Source organism: Nicotiana tabacum, chromosome 8 (assembly GCF_000715075.1).
Source record: "Nicotiana tabacum cultivar K326 chromosome 8, ASM71507v2, whole genome shotgun sequence".
In the NCBI taxonomy this organism is placed as follows: domain Eukaryota; kingdom Viridiplantae; phylum Streptophyta; class Magnoliopsida; order Solanales; family Solanaceae; genus Nicotiana; species Nicotiana tabacum.
Window position 1 is genome coordinate 146,923,564 of NC_134087.1, and position 22,847 is coordinate 146,946,410.

The 22,847-nt window shown below is 37.1% G+C and overlaps 2 protein-coding genes across 3 annotated transcripts; one reads left to right on the top strand and one right to left on the bottom strand.

The window, feature by feature from the left end:
• Positions 1 to 349: 349 nt before the first annotated feature.
• LOC107764401 (integrin-linked protein kinase 1-like) lies at positions 350 to 20,541 on the top strand. Of its 2 annotated transcripts, XM_016582961.2 has the most exons (12): positions 350 to 944; positions 1,411 to 1,485; positions 1,564 to 1,668; positions 1,943 to 2,028; positions 10,813 to 10,933; positions 12,548 to 12,627; positions 12,783 to 12,845; positions 12,954 to 13,072; positions 13,281 to 13,366; positions 13,595 to 13,716; positions 18,878 to 19,009; positions 19,984 to 20,541. In XM_016582961.2, exons 1-12 carry the CDS (start codon positions 522 to 524, stop codon positions 19,988 to 19,990), a joined length of 1,419 nt encoding a protein of 472 aa, XP_016438447.2. In that variant the 5' UTR covers positions 350 to 521; the 3' UTR covers positions 19,991 to 20,541. The 2 variants fall into 2 exon arrangements, with proteins under 2 accessions (XP_016438447.2, XP_016438449.2); XM_016582963.2 differs by lacking the exon at positions 19,984 to 20,541 and having other exon boundaries at positions 370 to 944; positions 18,878 to 19,013.
• Positions 20,441 to 21,565, bottom strand: LOC142163349 (mogroside I-E synthase-like). The gene is made up of 3 exons (XM_075220624.1): positions 21,280 to 21,565; positions 20,994 to 21,165; positions 20,441 to 20,483 (listed from the first exon to the last, which is right to left on the bottom strand). The coding sequence occupies exons 1-3, from the start codon at positions 21,563 to 21,565 to the stop codon at positions 20,441 to 20,443; spliced, it is 501 nt and encodes a 166-aa protein (XP_075076725.1).
• Between the last annotated feature and the right edge of the window lie 1,282 nt (positions 21,566 to 22,847).

The following is a 22,847-nucleotide window of genomic DNA, read 5'->3' on the forward strand; positions in this document are numbered from 1 at the left end:
TAGGCCGATAAACCGCCCGATAAGAGCTAAATCGATACCAATCCGTCCGATATCTTATCGGGTGGCTAACAAATTAATACATTTAAAAGCCGAAAACCGTTAAGCCAAACTGTTAAGAGTAAAAAGCCGCCCAATCCGCCCGATAAGCAGCCCTACTATCAAGTGCACAAGTGCCACGTAAGCTTAAACGTGTAATTTATTTCTACAATTTTAATAAATATAAGTGGGTTATAGGACACCCGCAAAATTAATTAAAGGGTGAATCTCATAATTTGCTACAACCCTATCTATTATCCTATTTTTTTCTTCTTCTTCTTTCTTTTAATTGTGAAAATATTTTCGCATCCTTAATTCTTCATCGGCTCAAGCATGTGTTTATTTTCGGGTAAATTAGAACGGGATCTCTAATTTTATATTTTCTCTGTGTACATCTGCTATAGTGGAAGTGCTGTTTTTCAGCCATGGAGTAGTCATAATTGATCAAATCAAACTATTCTCTATGTCAATTTGAAAGGTTAAAAATGGAGGTGGCAGCGCAGTTAAAGAGAGGGATATTGAGACAATTCTCAACAGGATCCTTTAGGAAGAGCGGAAAATTCAGTTTCAAGAGGCAGAATTCATTCGATCCAAGGAGGAATAATTTGAGGTTCAGTTTCGGCAGGCAGTCGTCCCTTGATCCGATTCGAAGGAGTTCTTCGAATGAAAATGGCGAGCTGAGTGTGCCAGACAATCTCGATTCGACGATGCAACTGTTATTCATGGCGTGTAAAGGGGATGTGAAGGGAGTTCAGGACTTGTTGGATGAAGGCATTGATGTGAACAGCATCGATTTGGATGGTAGGACTGCTCTTCACATTGCTGCCTGTGAAGGCCATGTGGAAGTTGTCAAGCTTCTGTTGAGTAGGAAGGCTAATATGGATGGCCGTGATCGTTGGGGTAGCACGGTATAAATCTTGTTATTTTTACTCCTTCGGGGATTATTTTCTCGTTGTTGTTTGGTAAATTGCAGTAGGGATAAGTAAAACCTTTAATTTAAACAAACTATGGGGATCCTTTGGCTTTCTTCTTCCTCCTTCCTTCTGTTATATCCTAATACTTTGCTGTTTGTGGTCTGACAATGCTATGGTATAGGCATTAGCTGGTGGAGATTCTCTACTTTGAGAAAGTATTGACGTATGATGAACAAGATATGTACAAGCTTTTTGTCTCCGAATAATCGTATTTAGGTCCTATAAATGTGCAAAATGCTTTGATAAACTAAGGACAAGCAACCAACCCCATAAAGGCTCATATTTTATAACAATCAAGCAATTTATGAGTTTGGCTTTAGTAGTACCATATATCTAAACGTAAATCTTGTTGCTTTATCCCTTATTACCCAACTTTGACTGTTATAACTGGCTGTGACAGGCAGTAGCTGATGCCAAATACTATGGAAATGCTGAAATTTACAACATTTTGAAGGCCCGTGGAGCCAAAGTGCCAGTAAGTGGGTCAAGTTTCCTAATCAGATTGAGGTTCCTTATGTTTTGGCACTCATAGAAGCGTGTGTTATGTTGCTAGAAAAACAGAAAGACGCCAATGGCTGTAGCAAATCCTCGAGAAGTTCCAGAATATGAACTAAACCCTCTGGAACTTCAAATCCGCAGAAGTGATGGAATCTCAAAGGCAAGCTATTTGTTTTGTTAATCAGCATTGTGATGTTTCAATCATGCTGCGGTTGATGAAGGCACAGTTAGGCCTTAAATTGTGAAAGTTACCTTCCATTTAAAATTAAAGGAAGCCTGAATTCATTAGATACTTTAACCATTTTTATCTTTCTTTGCTTCTTGAGTGAAGCCGTGAGATACAAGGCCCACTTTTGTTTCACGCCATGCTTTTGGCTGGATAAGTTTTGGATCTGTTCTTAACAAGTTTTCTAAATTTTCTTTTTTTTTTACAGGGTTCATATCAAATTGCCAAATGGAATGGAACGAAAGTTTCGGTAAAGATACTTGACAAGGATAGCTATACAGACCCTGAAAGCATGTATGTTTCAGCTGCTCTGCAATTCCCATATCATGTGTTATGCTTCTCAGAGTTCTATAGATGCTCAGTTATTTTTGCTTTTGTGTCCTGTATCAAGAGAGCCTCATATCAAAAATTTTATTGGATTACGCTATCTACTGAGTAAAACCCCTGTGACAATTTAATTTGGATCCTCCAATCTCAGGGCTTCACTAATCTGTGTGTGGATGAGTCACGTACATCAGTTATCTTTTTGATGAAGCTGATTTTGCCTAAACAACAAAAAGTTGATAGAAAGATGAACTAATTCATTGGTCAGAAAAAATCAGCTGTAGTCAGATAGAAATGGTACTGTTTACATCATGTAAGTTGGTGAAGCTGGTAGAATGCTATTGTAGATCGGTTGATTGTCATGTGCTATATTTGCACATAGGTGATAGATTCCTTGATTTGTGTCCTAATCTTTAATTAAGATTTAGAAGTTGGGTTTGTCATCTGTGGTACTTAGCTTTCTTCTTACGTGTCTTCCTAACATTTCTTTGAACCCCAAAGACTTGGAATGCAATGTTACATAATCTTCTTTTGCATTTACTGCTACTCCCAAAGGTCATCGTTTCCCTGAAACTGATACTCCTCCATCCAATTTATGTGAAGGTGCTTGACTAGACACAAAGTTTAAGAAAGAAAGACTTTTGAAACTTGTGGTTTAAAACATGCCATAGATTTTTCTTTGGCTATAAATCATCTCATTCTGTGTAAAATGAGAAGTTTAAAGTTGGTATTGATTCGAAATATAGAAAGGTATTGTCACGCCCCAAATCCGGGGAGGCGAGACTGGCACCCGGTGCCTTACTTAACCGAGCGTACAAATTGAAACTTGTGTTATCTGAACATATATGACTGCTTAGGCCGACAAGGCCAACTGAATAGCTTTCTGCAATATCTTATGCCAGCAAGGCCATAACTCACAAAAATTCGAGGAATGAACAACTACGAACTGAATGGGAAGAAATCCAAAATATAATACATATACAGGCCGACAAGGTCACCATGCTGACCCATACTGTCCGAATATACAACAAACTCTAGACCTGGTAACTCCGGATGATGTGGAGCTTACCAATCAAGCTGTACACTAGCATGCCTACTGCCGAGGCCTATTTCTCTGACTATCGGGACCTGCAAGCATGAGATGTAGCACCCCCCGCAAAAGGGGCATCAGTACGAAATAATGTACCGAGCATTTAAGGCAACTGAATAACTGAAACTGAATTGACATACATGATATATAGAATGTAATCTAAGGAGTCAATGATAATCTGGAAGCATACTTACCTATCTCTGGCTCATATCATATAAGTAGTACCGAAATAAATAAACTATCCGGCCTTATATAGGGCTCGGTGTGTATATGTATAGCCCCATAGGCAACTGTATAGCCCCGTAGGCAACTGTATAGCCCCGAAGGCATCTGTCTAGCCCCGAAGGCATCTGTCTAGCCCCAAAGGCATGGCGCACATCTGTCTAGCCCCGTAGGTGTATAGTAAACAATAAATGACACATGTATACTCTCTATTTCTCAACTAGACATGGAATAATGCTAAACTGGATAGGAATTCCCAACAAGGGATAGCTACGTCACGAGCAAGATGGAATAACACAACATGAGATCTTTACCAATGACTTTTCTTGGGTATACAATGTTCGGAACTTACTTAACTATGGGTTCATGCCATCGAAAGAAGAGAAATGGCCTTTACATACCTTTCGTCAACTGTTCAACAACTCAATACACTTAACTTGAGCAGCACCTCAATCTACAATCAATAATAATGATGCTATCGTCAAGCTACGATGATACAACTATTATATATCGAACGACAAGGCTATTCTATAAAAAAAAGGGCAGCATCTCCCTATTTTTTTTACAACCTCAGGTTCCCAATAACAACAACAATCACAACAACTAGTAACTACACATTTAGCTCTTCAACCAACACAAACGATACGTCGAGCGACAAGCTCGACTCACAACTAGTAAAGCTACACTTTAAACCCTTCTTTCTTTCAAGGTACATAGCAACAACCTTAACAACATACTCAAGTCTTACTTCATGATTTCCAGCTATAAAACAACATAAAAGCAACTCCAAAACAGTCCAGCAAATATAACAAGCTATATATGACTTTTGATAGCTGATTCCGCAAGTTCTTACTTCAACAACTTAACCAAGACTTAGGTATGCGCAAAGACATGTTGAAGAAGGAGATTCTTACCTTACACAACACGAACAACCCCTAACTTAAGCTTACTTCAACTTGAAGGAATCCACAAATCAACTACAACAAGAAAAGAACAAGCTTATATGAGTACTACGATCTTTGCGAAGGAAGAATTACCTCATAACCTTGGTGGGATTTGTTTGAATGATAGGGAATGGCTTTGGGAGAATTTAGGGAGCTTAGGGTTCTGTTTTGGATGAAAAATGAAGTGAGAAAAGGGCTGCCCCACTTTACAACATCAAAATATAATCTCCACCGCCTATGTGGTTCTCGATAGGGCTGCCTGTGCATTCCGGCTAAAACGCTCATATCTCCTTATGCCGATATCTTATCGACGAACGATTTAATGCATCAGAAATTGGACTTGTAGAACTTCAATTTGGTGGGTGAATTACCCCGTAACTCCTAGTATTTTGGGAGAAAAACTTAGTGACATCAGACCCAAATTTCAGTAAACTTTTGAACATAGCTTGCGATAACTTTTGCTGGCTTTTGATTTACAACTTGCTTGACTTCAATACTTATCATACGACTATTATATGATTCAAATACCTTATCAAAAGACCTTCTGTTGAATTTGAGAAGAAAAAAAAACTTTTTTGTATATTTTAATATCTGTACAACCTATGTATTAGGATATTTATACAACCTTCTATCATCTAGATACCCAGCCCAATCCACATCTGTTTAGGCCTCTATCCGAGGTGACCATGTTTAAAGAACAACAAGCCTTTCCCCGGAGCAGACTTCAAATACCGCAAAATATGGAAGACAGCTTGCATATGAGAGTCTTGGGGATCATGCATAAACTGACTCACTAAGCTTACTGAATAAGCTATGTCTGGTCTAGTATGAGAGAGATAAATAAGCCTTCCAACCAGCCTCTGACATCTCTCCTTATCAATTGACTTTCCAACCCCTGTTTGTAGCTTATGATTGCACTCAATGGGTGATTCTGTTGGTTTGCAACCAATTATACTAGTTTCTTTCAAGAGATCCAGAATGTACTTTCTTTCAGAAATGAAGATTCCACTTTTTGATCTAGCAACCTCAATTCCCAAGAAATATTGTAGTTTTCCTAGATCCTTGATCTCTAATTCTTGTGCCAACAGTTTCTTCAATCGGGTTAATTCCGCTTTGTTATCTCTTGTCATTACTATATCATCAACATAAACTATGAGAAGAGTGAGTCTACCGCTTTACTATCTAATAAAGAGAGTATGATCAGCATTGCTTTGCTGGTAACCAAAGGAGATCATTGCTTTGCTGAATCTGTCAAACCAGGCTCTAGGAGATTTCTTCAATCTGCACACCTTTCCTTGACTCTCCTCAGTGTCAAATCCAGGAGGGATCTTCATATGCACCTCTTCTTCTAAGTCTCCATGAAGAAATGCATTCTTCAAATCGAACTGTTGTAAGTCCCAATCAAGATTAGCTGCACAAGACAAAAGAATTCTGATAGTGTTCATTTTAGCAACAAGGACAAATGTCTCTTGATAATCCACTCCATAAGCCTGAGTGAATCTTTTAGCCACCAATCTTGCTTGGAATCTTTCAATTGAGCTGTCAGTTTTGTGTTTCACAGTGAAGACCTAGTTGCAGCCAACCAAGTTCTTGTCTGGTGGTGAAGTGACAAGTTCCCATGTTTTATTTTTTGACAAGGTCTTCATTTCTTCATTCATACCTTGCTTCTATTTAGGATCTGCGAAAGCTTCTCTCCAATTTTGGGGGATTGACACAGAAGAAATAGACAAGGCAAAGGCTTTATAGGAGGGAGGCAAAATTAGATAAATGATGTTTGGTGGTGTAAGATCTCACTGCTTTTCTGTGAGCAATAGGCAGATTTAACTCATTAGGAAATGTACATACTCACCAATAGAAAGGTTCAGCTTCGGCAGATTGCATGATGACTTCTTCTACTCTATTTCTCCTTGAGTAAGTTTTCAAATTAGGCCTATCCAAACGCCAAATAGTCTCGCCCTGAATTCTTTCTCCAATTTCATTTTCCCCCTGGTAGTGGCAATGGTTTCAAAAGTGGAACTTAGGAATCATCTCTTCCTCTTATAGCTCCCCCCGAAGAGGCGATGGTGTAATATTGAAATAGGGTTCAGATTCTCGAAAGGTAACATCCATGCTAACAAAGGATCTCCTGGAGGGAGGATGATAACGTTTGTGCTCTTTCTGTGTTGGAGAATACTCAATAAAGACACACTTAAGAGCTCTAGGATCAAGTTTCCCAGAGTTTCTAGTGTGAATGTGAACAAAGCAGACACCCAAATACCTTCAGAGGAACAATATAATCATTCTTACCCTTTAAAGCTTGCAAAAGACTCTGTAAATTGAGGGTTTCAAGTGGAATTCTATTGATGAAGATATGCAACTACTAGAATGGCATCCACCCATTAAGGTTTTGGTAGATTCATGGTAAACATAAGAGATCTAGTCACTTCTAACAAATGCCTATTTTTTCTTTCAGCAACCCCATTTTGTGCACTAGTATAAGGACAACTGGTTTGATAGATTATCCCATAAGACTCCAAATAAGCACCAAAATTTTTATCCATGTATTCTGTGCCATTGTTAGTTCATACGATTTTTATCTAGCCTCAAATTGAGTACTAATCAGCTTATGAAAAGACTGAAAGCAGGAGAAAACTTCACTTTTGGCCTTTAACAAATACACCCAACCATCCTAGTGCAACAATCAATAAAGGTAACAAACCATCGACTGCCAGACAAAGAAACTGTTTGAGTGGGACCTCATACATCAGAATGAATAGTCTAAAAAAGGTGTCGTGCTTTTATTATACTCAAAGGATAAGAGTTTCTAGTATGCTTGGCAAATTCACAAGCATTACAAAATAAAGATTCAAACTCGGTTCTAGAAAACAAACTGGGATATAACTTCTTTACAGCAAAAAATGATGGGTGCCCCAACCGTCTATGCCACTGTATTATTTCTTGGTTGACATCTTTATTTCCTCCAAAATAGGCCTGAACAAAGTCTCGAGTTCCATCAATCCAATATAAGTCATCATGCAATCTACCATTGCCAATCCTCTTCCTTATTTGAAGATTGTGAAAAACACAATATCAGGAAAGAACTTGACACTAAAGTTTAATTTTTTGGTGATGGTGCTAACAGATAATAGGTTAACGGGAAACTAAGGTACATGGAGGACATATGATAATGTAATATCAGGTGTACGGACAACCGAACCTGTTCCAGAGATATGAGTTAGGGAGCCATTGACTATTCTGACATAATCCCCGTTGGGACTTGGAGAGTAGTTTTGAAAGCCTTAGGGGAGCCTGTCATGCGTCTATTTGCACCAGAATCAATAAACCAAGAATTAAGGTGAACATTAAAGGCAATACTGATTGGAAGTAGCAACATTAGAAGAGTCAAGTTTATTCAGGAGACGACGAAGATGCCTAACTTCATCCAAAGACAATGCTTCTCAAGAAGTAGTTTACTTGGATCTCTCTATATTTTCTGCAATATTAACCTGACCCGTTGATGGACCTACACGTTTTCCTCCACGACCTCTAGTTTGTCTACCATGTAGTTCCAACATGTCTCCTTTGTATGCCTTGGCTTTCTACAGTAATCACAGTGCTTGTAATCTTTATCACAAGTGAATGCCTTTGGTTGCTCACTAGACACAGTTAACCCGGACTTCTCCATTGGTACTGAATAAAGCATGACTTCTCGTCGGCTCTCTTCCTGTTGAACATAAGAATATGCATCCTCAAGAGAAAGAAAAGGAACTGTACTGAGAACTTGAACCTGATATGATCATATTCTTGGTTCAAACTGGCCAGAAAATCATAGACCCTTTCCTTCTCAACCAATTGTTGAAAGAGAACTACATCATCAGTACGCTTTGCTTGGAGATCTTGATAACAGTCAATCTCTTGCCACAACCCACTTAACTCGGAATACTAATCAGTGATAGTCAATTCACCTTGCTTAGCTGCATGAATTTTATTTCGAATTTCAAAAATCTGGGCATCATTTCCCTTGCGAGAGTAATGTAATGGGCGGCTTTCCAGCCATGCCCCATGGCCCCTTGGACGCGCCCCATGGCGTCCTAGCAAGCCTCCCAACGCCTAGCACCATGGACGACCCCGTGGCCTTGGCTGCGCCAAGTGACAAGCGCTCATGTGCCTCTGTCGCCCCACCGATAGCCCTCGCCAGCGCCCAGCCGCAGGCAGATACCAATAGCGCCGCGCGCGCAGACAGCGCCGCGCACGCAGACCGTGATGCCAAAGACAAGGTTGCTGACAAAACCTATTTCTACCTTGTAGAAAACTAAGTCCTTTTCATTATAAATATAGAGTAGTTTTATTTCATGTACTTCTATTATGTTTCTCTAGCTTAGTTAGGTCAAGTCTTGTAACTTTGGTTTTTTTTTAAGCACTATTAGGGGGATCAAGCAATCAAACTTTCTAGCAAGCAAACAATTCTCTGTACTGGTGTCTTTCCCCCTCGACACCGTGTTACTTTTCTGTAATAGCTTTCATTAATGCAATCAAGCTTTCTTTCATTCTCAATTCTCATTTTTGTTCTCTCAATTGCTCTTGACATGGGGTTTCTTGTACGTCACTGACAATCTCGTCTAGCGTACGGAGGGGAGCTTAGTTGGCGGATAGTAACTGCACTAACATCAGTTTCTTAGCCTTACGTCGCCCTTCCAAGGAATCTCAAGAAGGCGCCGCGTAACAGTAAGTGCGCATTAGTTGAATTTTTTTGACAAGGTAAATTGCATTAATAAAAGGGAGGAAAAACTCCCGTATACAAGAAGTATACCAAAAAGTAGAGAATTTACATCAAAACATGATTCTCTACGAAAGACGCCCAATTTTTCTATACAAGTAAGGGCTATATGAGTGCACCAAAAAGCGATCAAAGTGTGCATTAGTTGAATTCCAGAAATTTTTCAGAAGTATCAAGCAATAAATACTGTTTAGAAGTTCGAGGGTGCATTGTATTCAACAACCATGTCATAACAAGGGAATTATTCAGAATCCCATTGGCTATAACTAGCATCAGTCACAACGAGTGCTTTCTTTTCTCCCGTAATATAACCAAGTAGCTTTCTAGACTTAATAAAAAGCTGACCAAGCAAGATATGTACCAACCCCTTCTAATTTTACCACACTAATTTGTGAAATACCATGTGAAATAGTATTGTCTACAGAATTGGTAACTACTGCCGTTGAGTCTCCCATAATTTGAAAAAATAACAGTTCAAACAAAAAATAAATCTTTTCTGCAGAATCAAGGAGCAGTGAACCTGGTTACTCTTCAAAGAAGAAATATGGGAGAGCTGGCTGAAAAAAATTGGTTCTAATACGTTGGAACCGTACCTCTACTGCTCCAAAATTGCTGAAATTGATAAGGTAGGCTCGAAATGTGTCGGCGACACCCAGGGAGAAAAACTCGACCTCTTTGATACAAAAGGAACCCTAGCGTTGCAGAGGGAGATAACTCTCCTCAAAAAGGCAACAATGTCTGTGATACCATGTTGAATTTGAGAAGAAGAAAAGGCTTCTTTGTATATTTCAATATCTGTACAACCTATGGACTAGGATATTTATACACTCAGTCCTATCTCTAATTTAGGAAAGACAATCAAAGACAATAATGCTAATTACAATTAAATAAAATAAGATCCCTATAATTAAGCTAATCAAATAAGATCCCTATAATTAAGCTAATCAAATCACTAGAATTAAGCTAATCAAATATTCAATACCTTCTTAGCATGTTAACAACTCCTAGTATTACCCCAAAAGTAAGGTTATAACATCGGCCCATACCTCCAATGTACGGTTCGAAAGTGACTCCATAAGTTGGGAAATTTTGCCGATACTTATTCTTTTCGATTCAATTAACTTCTAACTTTTCCAACATATACTTAACACTTATTAAACATGGTATAAACACTTATAATCCTCAAAGATACTCTTACCCTTCGAGCTCACATCGATTACCTTATGTCGCAACTTGACGTACGAAAATACGTGATGTAACAGATATCATTTATTTTGGGACAAGCTAAAATGGAAAGTGTCTCACATAAATTGGGATTGAGGGGTTACTACTTCCCTTTTCTTGTCACCATAAGTTTCCAATTAGACTTGGAGACATTAACAAGAAGCCGGGCATTTGTAATTTCCCTGTTTTTCAGGAGAAACATTAGTGTCATTATGCTCTAATTTCTCAATTATTTAATTCTTATGCACCATGTTGTATGTTCCCTCAGTATTTAAATCTTTCAACAGTCAGATAAGTCAATATTCAGGCTAAGTACATATTTTCTTCTTGCAGTCTATCTTCATTCTTATATAGGCCTTGCGGCTGCTTAAAGTCTGTTTTAATGTGTTGTTCCTTGCTTCACTCAAGCAGATATTTATTATTTTTTGTCTTTTGATAAGTATTGAACAAAATATAGTTCCATGAATTGTTTTTGGATTGGATATCTAACTTTGCCTTATTTCCACGTTTGCATGCAGAGATGCTTTCAAACATGAATTAACTTTGCTAGAAAAAGTACGGCATCCAAATGTTGTTCAGTTTGTTGGAGCAGTCACACAAAATATACCAATGATGATAGTCTCTGAGTATCATCCAAGGGTAGGCTCTGTCAATCTCTTAACGCTAACCTACCGCCTAACAACTTTGCTTGTTCACCTCTTTTATCAATTCAATTTATGTTAATATACATCTAGAAGTGAAACCTTCATTGGCAAGTTCTTGTGGCACAAAAGAACACCTTTTAAGGTTTCTTTCTGATGATGGGACTTCTAAAGAACAAAGTTTCAACAGATTAAGGGATTCAAAGAGTTGGTATCATGATCCACTCAAGATGTAGTTGTTGTACCAGACATCAACAGGAGACAAGCTCACATCTATTTGGTGATAGTGACATTGCTAGACAGGTTTGGAATTATTTCTCCAGTACATGTGGCATAAGGCATACAACAAGATCAGTTAGGAGTTTGGTGATGCAGTGGTGGCGGACTATACCAAAGAACGAAGTGCATAGGGTTCTATTACAGTGTCTTCCATCTGTAATTTGTTGGGAAATATGGAAGAACATGTGTACAGCAAGGTTTGAGAATTTATATATGTCTAGTAGGTATATCATCTGGCAGGTGTGTCACTTAATGTCATTGATTCTGCAATGTCAATTCTCTAAGTTAATTTACCTGTAACATGAGATGACAAGTGTGCTTATGTGGAGAAATTACAACAAGTTATCCACAGTCAATTGGTGATATGGTCCAGACCTGAGGAGGGGTGGATGAAAATGAATGTAGATGGCTGTAGCAAGGGGAATCCCGGGAGTGCTGGAGAGGGTGGCATAATAAGGGATCATCATGGGCATATGATTTTAGCATTTGCTGGTTACTTTGGTATTTGTAGTAACAATGTGGCTGAAGCTATGGCAATTCTACAAGGGTTGCGTATCTGTATTGATAGAGGTTTTCTTAAGATTATTGTTGAATCTGATTCTGTTATGTTGGTTAATATAATCAATAAGAAAGTCAGACCTCCATGGCAGATTCATAGCATCATGGCACAAATAGGGTAGTTGATCCAGAAGGGATCCTTCCTTTTTATTCATATATTCAGGGGAGGAAATGTGATTGCTGACCAAATGGCATGTTTGGGTGAGAAAGTCAGGAACCAGATTGTCTTCACTGAAGATCTTTCCTTGCCTAGGCAAGTTAGAGCTTACTTGAAGCAAGAACAGGATGGCTTCCCAAATTTCAGATTTAGGCCAAAGAAGAATCTCTTCTCTGTTAGTAATGGCTGAGATGAAGGAGCTTAACTATGTTATACACTTAAACTGCTTAGCTTTGTGCTTTATAGTTGACTCTTCAAATATTGTAATGGAGGAGTCCTCCCATATCGTAGCTACATCTCTCTTGCATTTTTGCATAGGAATGTCTAGCAGAACTGTTCATCATGCTCTGGAGGCTATGGTTTATGTCCTCCTCCATGTACTTTTGTTATTTGATTTATATACAGGTTAGGGCTACTCCTAACTCCCACCAACTTGGTGGATCTTTTGACTTAAAAAAAAACATTGGTTAAATTTTTAGCTTGAGTTGGCAACAGTTTCTATTTCCACGTTGAGGAGATCTTGATTCTTATGAATTTTGTATGCCAATGATCTCAATTTTTATGTTAGCCTTGCAATTATGACAATTGGCATTACATGCGCTATTTGTGACTTTTCAGGGTGACTTAGGTAGCTATCTGCAAAAGAAGGGACGTCTATCTCCTTCTAAGGGGCTACGATTTGCTCTTGATGTTGCTAGGTAAGTCAATCTTTGATTTGTCATACAAAGTGAATTGATCTCTCATGCTTGGATCAGTCTTTTGGCAATTCCTTTACTCATTGGCAAGTTGTGATTTTTCAGTTATTTATTTTATCTCAACGTGTCTATATTGTGCCATGTTGGTCGATTTTCAGGGGTATGAACTACCTTCACGAATGCAAACCAGACTCAATTATCCATTGTAATCTAAAGCCAAAGTAAGGCAACTAAATGCTTTAGTTGTCCAAGGCTGTTATGACCATTTTCACTGTTCTCAGTGGGATATCCTATTGTTTTTAATATTCGAAATTTTGGTAAGGTGCCAGAAATATTTTGCTGGACAATGGAGGTCTCCTGAAAGTTGCAGGATTCGGTCTGATTAGATTGTCAAAAATTTCACCTGACAAAGCAAAGTTGGTGCAGCCGGAGGCTGCTGACCGTTCAAGTAAGTTTTTCAAATTTCAAGTATATAAACATTAAATTATAATATTTCTAAATATGGAGAAAACATTCTTGTTTGATGGTAAGTTTTGATAAATCAGAAACTTTGGTTATGAATTGGAGCATATTGTTTAGCATGAAAGAATCACCTTTGATTGAACCTGCTGTGTTTCTGTTGATTACTTTACTCGTCATTTGTTTTTCACTTATAGGTCCCTATGTGGCACCTGAGATTTATAAAGATGAAATATTTGACCGGAATGTGGACATATATTCATTTGGCATTGTACTCTATGAGGTATGATTTCCTTTTATTAGATACTTCAATTCATGCTATAGCTTAATTTGGAAAGAGTGTCCCATTTAGGTGCAGCTCTTACTGATACTTGGATGATGTTGATTTATTGAGAATACAATTCAATCCTCTATTTATCCTGATATCAGGCTATCAGCCTTCTGGAACTGTGATACTCTGCTGCTTCACATTCTATTCACCAAGAATTTTATTTTACTTTGTTTGGCTCAGATGATGGAGGGAAGACCACCTTTTCATACCAAGTCTCCTCAAGAGGCCGCTAGAATGATGTGCTTAGAAGGCCAAAGACCAGCATTCAAATCGAAATCCAAATATCCTCCAGAGCTTAGAGAGTAAGTCCCGCTATTTATTGTTTTTGTTATCATTACTTGGGGTATAATCACATGTTGTGCAGTTCATATGCGCTTATATATTAGCAACATATTATTCCAGTTTAATATGGTCTTCTGTTATGTACCCCTAGCCATTGAAGGGTATCATGAATTCTTTTTGAAGGGCGTCAGGAAAGATTTCCTTTCTGCTGCTTTGGTTTTGTAAAAAGGATGTATATGTTTCATTTTCTTCCGTGTCTCGATCCAAAATCCCACCAAGTCGTGAATACACCTAACCCAACCCACTAAGTAAGTCAACTAACATAAGTCACAATTCGAACCGGGAATCATCAAATAAATAGTGAAATAAGAATACGAAAATCAACACAACTATCCCCACGAACTGATAGAATAGAACAAGTCATGAGCTACTAATACAACATTTGTTTGAATATAAATAAACAGAAATACAGAATTCTAGGCTGCCACGAAAGAATGTCAGCTAATAACTGGAATGCTGATGTCTTCAATGCTCATCCTCGAATGCCGCAGCCGCTAAGCTCCAAAATCTACACGCAAGGTGCAGAAGTGTAGTATAAGTACAACCGACCCCATGTACTTAGTAAGCATCAAGACTAACCTCAACGAAGTAGTGGCAAGGTTTAGTCTAAAGATACTCACTTCATATAACCCGTGCAGCTCATAAGCATATACAATAATAGAAAGACAATCAAGAAATAACCAAGGAACAACAGGTATTAATAATAAAGGTGCACACACGAAGAAAGAGATAATAAGCATGTTTTTCCAATTGAATGGGTCAAAGCATATACAGATGCACCAAATTTGCATACAAAGAAGATATGCACCAAGTAGCATTAGCTCGAATATTCCTACATGAATATAGAATGTCTATACATGATAAAGATCCAATTCCTTATCAATTACTCCCTTCGTTCCAGTTTATGTGAACCTATTTCCTTTTTGGTCCGTTCCAAAAAGAATGATCCCTTTCTACATTTGGAAACAATTTAGCTTAAACTTATGATTCTACCCTTAATGAGAAGCTTTTATAACCACACAAATACTCTGGACCCCTTTTTGACTTGTTTAGGACCACACATTCCAAAAGTCTTCATTTTTTCTTAAACTCCATGCCCAGTCAAACAGGTTCACATAAATTGGAACGGAGGGAGTACCAATTAGCATTTATTCTTATGCTTCTACATGAGTTTAAAATGTCTATGCATGATGAAGAGTACAAGATCTGTGTACCCAACTCTGCCAATGAATCATATTCATGTATTAAATGCACCGGCCAAATACATAGATAGCCTATTAAACTTGGCCCAATTTTTCATTTTGGCACTTTAACTCAGCCTTGTTCCATTTTGGCCCTCCAACCACATTTGTTTTGTTCCACTTTGACACAAAAGCTGACTAGATTCCATGTGTGATTTGCCTCACCCTTGTAGGAGCGTGAGAGCCATTTTTTAAGCCAAATTTCATACTCCCAACGTAGAGGCGGATCCAGAATTTAAATCCTATGGATTTAATTTTAATGTTTTTAACATTGAACCCATTATATTTTTAAAGTTATGGGTTTATATTTTTTTTTTTTACAATTTTAATAAATTTTTACACACAAATTTTTACTCCGCGTCGAAAGTTATGGGTTCAGTTGAACCCATAGTTATTACTGAAAATATATATAAAAAAATATTTTTTCCACAGGAGGGTGGCAGAAAAAAACGAAAAAAATAATAATTTGAAATTACAAAAAAAAAAAAAAATTGCGGGGGGTGGGGGTAGCAGCTGGGTATTTGTCGACGCTGCATTTTTACCTGGGATAAAAGTTTTTGTGTCAAAGTGGAACAAAAGAACCCATTATATTTTTAAATGTTATGGGTTTATATCTATTTTTTTACAATTTTAATAAATTTTTACATACAAATTTTTACTCCGCGTCGAAAGTTATAGATTCAGTTGAACCCGTAGTTATTACTGAAAATATATAAAAAATATATTTTTTCCTGGGGAGGGGGCAGAAGAACAAAAAAATAATAATTTGAAAAGTAAAAAAAAAAAAATTTCTTGCGGGGGAGGGGGGAGGGGAGGAGGTAGCAGCTGGGTATTTACACGCGCTACATTTTTACCTGGGAGAAAATTTTTTGTGTCAAAGTGGAACAAAAGAAATGGGGTTGGAGGGCCAAAATGGAACAAGGCTGAGTTAAAGTGCTAAAATGAAAAATTGGGCCACGTTTAATGGTTTGTATATGTATTTGGCCAAATGCACCAAATAGCATATGTAGATGGCATGCGTGAGTATGATGTGAAACTATGCATGAACACACACCCCCAACACAACTCCTGTGTGCCTGACACAAGATCCATGTGTCCAATACCAAGCACCAATCTAGTGCCTATGCTCACAAGGCTCAAATGGGTAATTACCTGACTCCAGAGGGACAATACCATATCCAAGCAGCGATACAGGAACCCATTGTCATGGGAACTCACCGAATCACATCAATAACAATTCACACGGCAGAAACCTCGTGCCACAATATTTATCTCAATATAAATCCGCTCATACTGTCCCAATGTGCCTTAATATCATCAATGCGTATTAAGATTTCCATTTCCAATGATGTATGCATATGCCTCGGAGCTAATCAATAAAATGTGCTAGGACATGATAAATAAAGATGCGGGGATGTATGCAAGTACTCATGAGATGATCCCTAAGTATGGCATATGCGTGTGTATAACGTATGACTACAACTACAACATGTAATTTGTCATTCAATAACCATCAACTCCAAATAAAGCATCAAATGCCTAGACATGGCCTCTAACCAAGATAATAAGGTTCAAGCAGTCATACAATAATTTTAGGCATTTTCCGAGAATATTAGGTGTAGATGCGTATTCATAATAATAAGTGTGACTACGGCTAAATCAAGTATATCAACAATCTTAAGGATAGCCCATCATGCTTAAATAAGGTATCAACCTAAACATTGTCTCTAGCATGATTCATTGTGTTCACGTAGTCATTCAATCAATTAAAGCACATAACAAGTAGAACACACAACCAAACAAGGCATAAAGAAGCCAAAAATCCACCCAGAACATGATATTACCTCGGTATTTGCATATAGCTCGTCACCTCACATATACGTCACGTTCCCCGAGCATGTAGCATATAGATTTATTTTAGAAAAATTTCCCTCAAGCTAAGATTAAGCAAGATACTTACCTCCTTCCAAAATAACTTCAACTCTCCAACAAATACTTTCCTTTGTTATTAGCCTCCAAATGTCTCAAATCTAGTCAATCAACACTTAAGGAAGTCAAATAGTACCTTAGGAATCAATCCCAATCCATAAGGCTCCAATCTTTAATGAATTTAGAAAAAGTCAACAAAAGTCAATCGGGGCCCTCTTCATCAAAACCCAAAATTGGAATTGGATCTCGATTACCCATGAGCCGTGGAACCCAAATCTATAATCAAAATTCCATTTTAATGTCATTAGCATGCTTAAATCAACAATTCTCTATTTCTAGGTTTTCTTCCATTTCTCATTTGATTTCTCCCAAATCCTTGATTTCATGTTAAAATTAACTTGATGATAAAAGTGAATTAGAATCACTTACTCCATCGTGGTTGATGTAGAAGTTGGTCAAAACCCCTCAAAACCGAGCTCCCATTCTCCAAAATTGGAGAAAAATGCCAAAAACACGAAATGGGCTCTATTTATACTGTGAAGAATCATCTGGAGTTAAAAATACAATGCCGCAACGGCCCCCCATGTCGCGGTAGTGCTGCAACCTTGAACACTCTGCTGACCAAAACAACTCTGCCACCCTTCAGTAAAATGATCATAACTTCGTGCTCAGATGTAAGAATGACGAACGACTTGAACCACAAGAAACTAGACTTAAAGGGCTACAATCTCATCAAAACCTCATCCCAAAATTCTTTATAATAGATTGGGAGACATGCACTTTTGAAGTCAAGCCAACTGCAGAAAAGCCCTGTTTCAACAACTCAATTCTTCCAAAACTTGCCCCAAATGCGCCGAAACTTACCCAAACCCCTAAGGACTTCATCCAATCATTCCTACAAGTTCAAATGTCATATATGGACTTGTCCAAATGGTCAAAACATCCACGGGAACATCACAAGGAATCGAGGCTCAAATTGAATAGAATTTCTCTTAAATTGTTAAATCTTCATTCTTTCAAAAGAGTGTCCGAATCACACTTTGATGCTTCGGCTTACTTCCAAACTTTGCACTCAAGTTCAATTCAACTATATAGACCTATCCAAAGCCCCGAAATATCAATCAAAGTCCAATAACATCAAAGTCAACTCTTGGTCAAACTTATGAACTCTTAAGTTCTTCAAATTGCCAACTTTCGGCAAATAATGTCGAATTCTTCTAGGAACCAACAAAATCAAATCCAAACATATGTACAAGTCCAAAATCATCGTACTAACTTATCGGAACCATCAAAACTCAATTCAAACCTTGGTCAACTCTCTTAACTTAAAGCTTCCATTAGGAACTAAGTGTTCCAAATCACTCCCAAACCTCTTTGGACCAAAATTATCCATACTCGCAAGTCATAAAACATTAAATGGACCTACGGAAGTCAGAAATCACAAAACGAGATGCTAGAACTCAAAATGACCGGTTGGGTCGTAATATTCAGCCATTGATTTTTTCTTGGCTCGATGATTTAGTACAAACTCCAGGCCGGTGCAAGTGCAACTAGCATGTTGTTGAGCTCATGCCTTTTCCTGCAATTTCTTGTACTCTTCTTGTCAGACCTTCCCAGATCTTGAGCATTTAGGTGAAACGCTCATCTTTTGATGTCCATCTATGACAAGATTAAATAACCGAAACTTTGTTGTGCGCATGACCTCATTAATTTCTCTTTAATATGCTTAACTTTAAAGAGTAGCAGAATAAGCTTTTGGATAATTAACATTGGCTTATGGGCATTTCAATCCCTACATACTCTCAGACCAGTGCACTACCTCCATGCCCCTAAGCAGGGAGAGATGGTTTCTTGCAGTACACTATTGGTATTAGGCTTATTAGATTTGGCGTGCAGTCAGTCCGATACTTGTGTTCCCTCTTGACTTCTGCTCAATGTATTGTATTTCTAGGTTGATTGAAGAATGTTGGGATCCAGAAGCTTTTGTACGGCCGACATTTTCTGAGATCATTGTGCGGATGAATAAAATTGCTGCTTACTGCTCAAAACAAGGATGGTTGAAAGATACTTTTAAGCTTCCTTGGTAACGGTTCTGTTGCCTATTAATTATATATCCTAGAAATTGAACATTTGTTTATATTATGAAAAAGAGCCTTGAACTAAGAGAAAAAAAGAAGTCAGAGTTCTTGACAATTTTGCGAAACTCGGGATTGTGACTATGTAATGTGTTAGAAGCGTAGGATTGTTAAGACACACTCTCTCTCACACACACGTAGGCATGTGCGCAACACACAGATTCACACTCAATTGATTATGTCAATATCTACAAAAGAAAATAACTGACTTGATTAACAATTTAAAGGGGAAGTGAGTTGATAGCCGCTCAGATGATAAAACAGAGCAAAGCACACTCATGCGATGTAATTATAAGCTTGATGTACTGTTATTCAAGAACTTGTCGATGGGTTTAGAACCCCCTACATTTTTAAGTGTTGCTCTATCAAAGAGTTTCAATTTTAGCAGCACCTAAGAGTTTGACCTAGTGGTTAATGAAGTGGGTTAAGAATTATAAGGTCTCGGGTTCAAATTCCAACGGAGGCAAAATATTAGGTGATTTCTTACCATCTTTCCAAGCCTTGATGGACAGAGTTAGCTGGTCTTGTTGTTGGTGGGAGATAGCAGATATTCCATAAAATTAGTCGAGGTGCAAGCAAGTTGGCCTGGACACCACGGTTAGAAAAAAAAAAAGAGTTCCAATTTTACCAAGGTGACCAAATGTGTCCGTCATTCTAGCATATGTTGTTAGGTGTCAATGGTGCTGAAAATATATTCAGGTGGTGGCCATGTCAAATTTGTAAACCAGATTTGTTAACTTTATTTTCTCCAAATTATTTTCCTTGGCACAATATCAACTACGTGTGACGTGCCAATAAAAATACTTTACAATATTGGTTTGCCATTGCAAGGAATATTTGCAAAATGAATTCAATTATGTGTTGGTCTATGCTACTAATACTGATTCTCTTCCTTACCTAATTCAACACATCTTTGGTGCAGGTTATAAGCGTGCATACAAAGTGCAAAGACGTGGACAAAAATGAACACAATTGAGCTTATCAGCGGAAGATTCTCGTGGAGCTTTCCACTCAAAATTGATCGTGCGGAAACATATGATAAACCTAATAAGCAACCTTCTATTCGCGTGATTCCTTGAAAGCTTTATATTGTGGTTAACCAAATAAAAGGCAGATTTGCAGGGTGAAGGAAATGGGGTTACCATTAAATCATGGCTCTCCCATGTTGTCTCCTGTTCTCAGTAAGTTTGACCTCCACTATATATATATATATGAAGCATCTTTGTTTAATCTATAGTATTTGAACACGGTGTGAACCAAGTATATTTTGCTTTACGAGGGGAAAACAAAAGGTTATATAAGAAAAACTGGATACTACTGCATATCCATCTATTTCTATTCTTCTTATTTTCCTTTTCTTGTTTGATTTTTAAAGAACACTACCATTCCATTTTCTCTTCTTGCCGTCCCATTCCTTTCTTCCTGAACAAATTGTAAACACATTCAATTTCATAAGATAAAGGTAGATGTTTACCTGGAACTAGCTTCTTTCAATTAACAATTGCCTTCCGTTAGAAGTTTGTAACAAAATGAAACAGCTGCTTGACCATTCCCTATATATTGTTACCATTTCCGAGTACACTTGATACCTCATTCATTCCCAAACGTTCTCAAAGTAAGAGTCAATATACTAGTCATGTCTATGTGGATTCAACTAAGTGAAACCCTCACAAGGATTTATATACTACAAAGAACAAACAAGCCCTTATTTAATGCCAGCAATATTATCCCAAACTTGGGGAATTATTAATCTTGAAGGGAAGGTTGAATGAACATAACATACAGCTTTGATAGCATTGCGATCTATTGCTAGAAACTAGCAATTCAAAGTATAAAGATGCAAGAAACCTTTGAAACAAAGTCCTCAATGTTTTTGTCAGAACTACCACATTCAATGACTGCTTTTAGAGTTGACTCCTTCCACTGAGTAACATTGTTTTTTTTATCTTCTTCTTTCTGTCCCCCTCTATGACTTCTTTTACACAAGTTTCAATTTCTTCACTTGTGGCAATTCTCTTCTCATTAACTTTAACTCGCACTCCAACTTTCAACACATCTGCCATAAACTTGGTGTTGGTCTTTTGATCCACCCATACAGGCATACCTATTATTGGCACTTCCAAACACAATGTCGAATTCCATCCATAATGAGTCATGAAACATGATATGGCTCTATGTGATAGTACCTCCAGTTGGAGACATCATCTCAAAACTGAACCTTCCTCAGATGTTTTTTTCGATTCTTCAGAATCTCTCACCGCCCACAAAAAATGACAATTGCTTTGTGCTAGACCCCATGCTAATTCCTCCAACTGTTCTCCTCCAAGTACGGCACTACTGCCAAATGATACATAGACGACAGATGAACTATCTTTTGTGTTTAACTCACTCTGTGGCTTAAAGAGATTAATCCGATCATTTTCTTCTGATATCTCATCAACTGACGAATGTAGTGATGGAACCAAAGGTCCAATGATCATAATAATTGGCCATTGGCTTGCCATCCAGTTGATTGCCCCCGCCCCCCTCTCTCTATATATATATATATTATTTATTATTATTATTATAAAAGCTCGAATGTTACACGGTAAATGTCGAACAACAAAAATATTCCCGAAATATTGACAGACTTTTCTACACTTCATATTTAAATTATGTCTTCAACATTAATAATGTCCAAAAACGTAAAAATAGTTAATTAGTAGAATTCAAGTCTTTGTAAACTAAAGTACTAAACTAACGGTCCTATTTGTATTAGAACTCCAATGCCAAAGCGACGCCTTAAATGTTTGTTTACAGAAAGGGTTTTGCCAATGCTTTTAGCTTATTACGTTCTATATTGATGTTGGCAATTTCTTTTAAATTTAAGGCAAAACCTTTCTGTAAACAAACATTTAAGGCGTGGCTTTGGCATTGGAGTTCTAATACAAATAGGACCGTTAGTTTAGTACTTTAGTTTACAAAGACTTGAATTTAGAATCTAACGCTTTGTTATGATTTAGTGATAAGCAAATTGAAATAGAAGAATTATGCTTAACTTACGTCTCCAATTTGTAAGTAAATAAAGTATCCTATTTATTTAGGAGTTAAAAATATTTTGGCAATTAAATAATTTTTAATTATTTGATTAGTAAGAGCTCCTAATATTAAGAAATTTTAATTATAAATCTCTTGCTTAGTATTTAAAACAATAAATTTAACTAATATTTTAAGGACACACCTTTGATTTTATTATTGTTTGTTAAATAATTTATAGCCGATCATAACTTTAAAACCAATTAATTCAATACAATTAAATTATCTTAGTAAAAGTAAAAATAAAATAAATATGTCTTGTACAAAATTTATGTACCAAAATATAAAAACACATTCTTAAATACTAAATTATCATTCGCTATTATGATATTCTTTAACTCAACATCAAATATTAGAAATACTTCAAAATGATATTTAACAATTGCCCGTTAGATATATACAGTTTCATAATGTTGTTATAATTTTTAAAAGTTTTATACTTTTTGATATGGGGTACACGCGCAAAGTGCGTACTCTAAAACTAGTACTATATTAAAAGCACGAAGACCCTTAGCGTAATATCGTTCGCCTTTTTTACCCTTTAAAAATAGGTTTCACATTACACAAAGTTGTAATTTAATTAACTTTCCTAATATCTAGCACTTTAAAATCAACTAAAATTTTGATTATTAAATATTTTCTTATTAAACTAGGTAAATAGTCCTAATATTTAGGACTTTAAAATCAATAAATTCTTTTCCTTATATAATT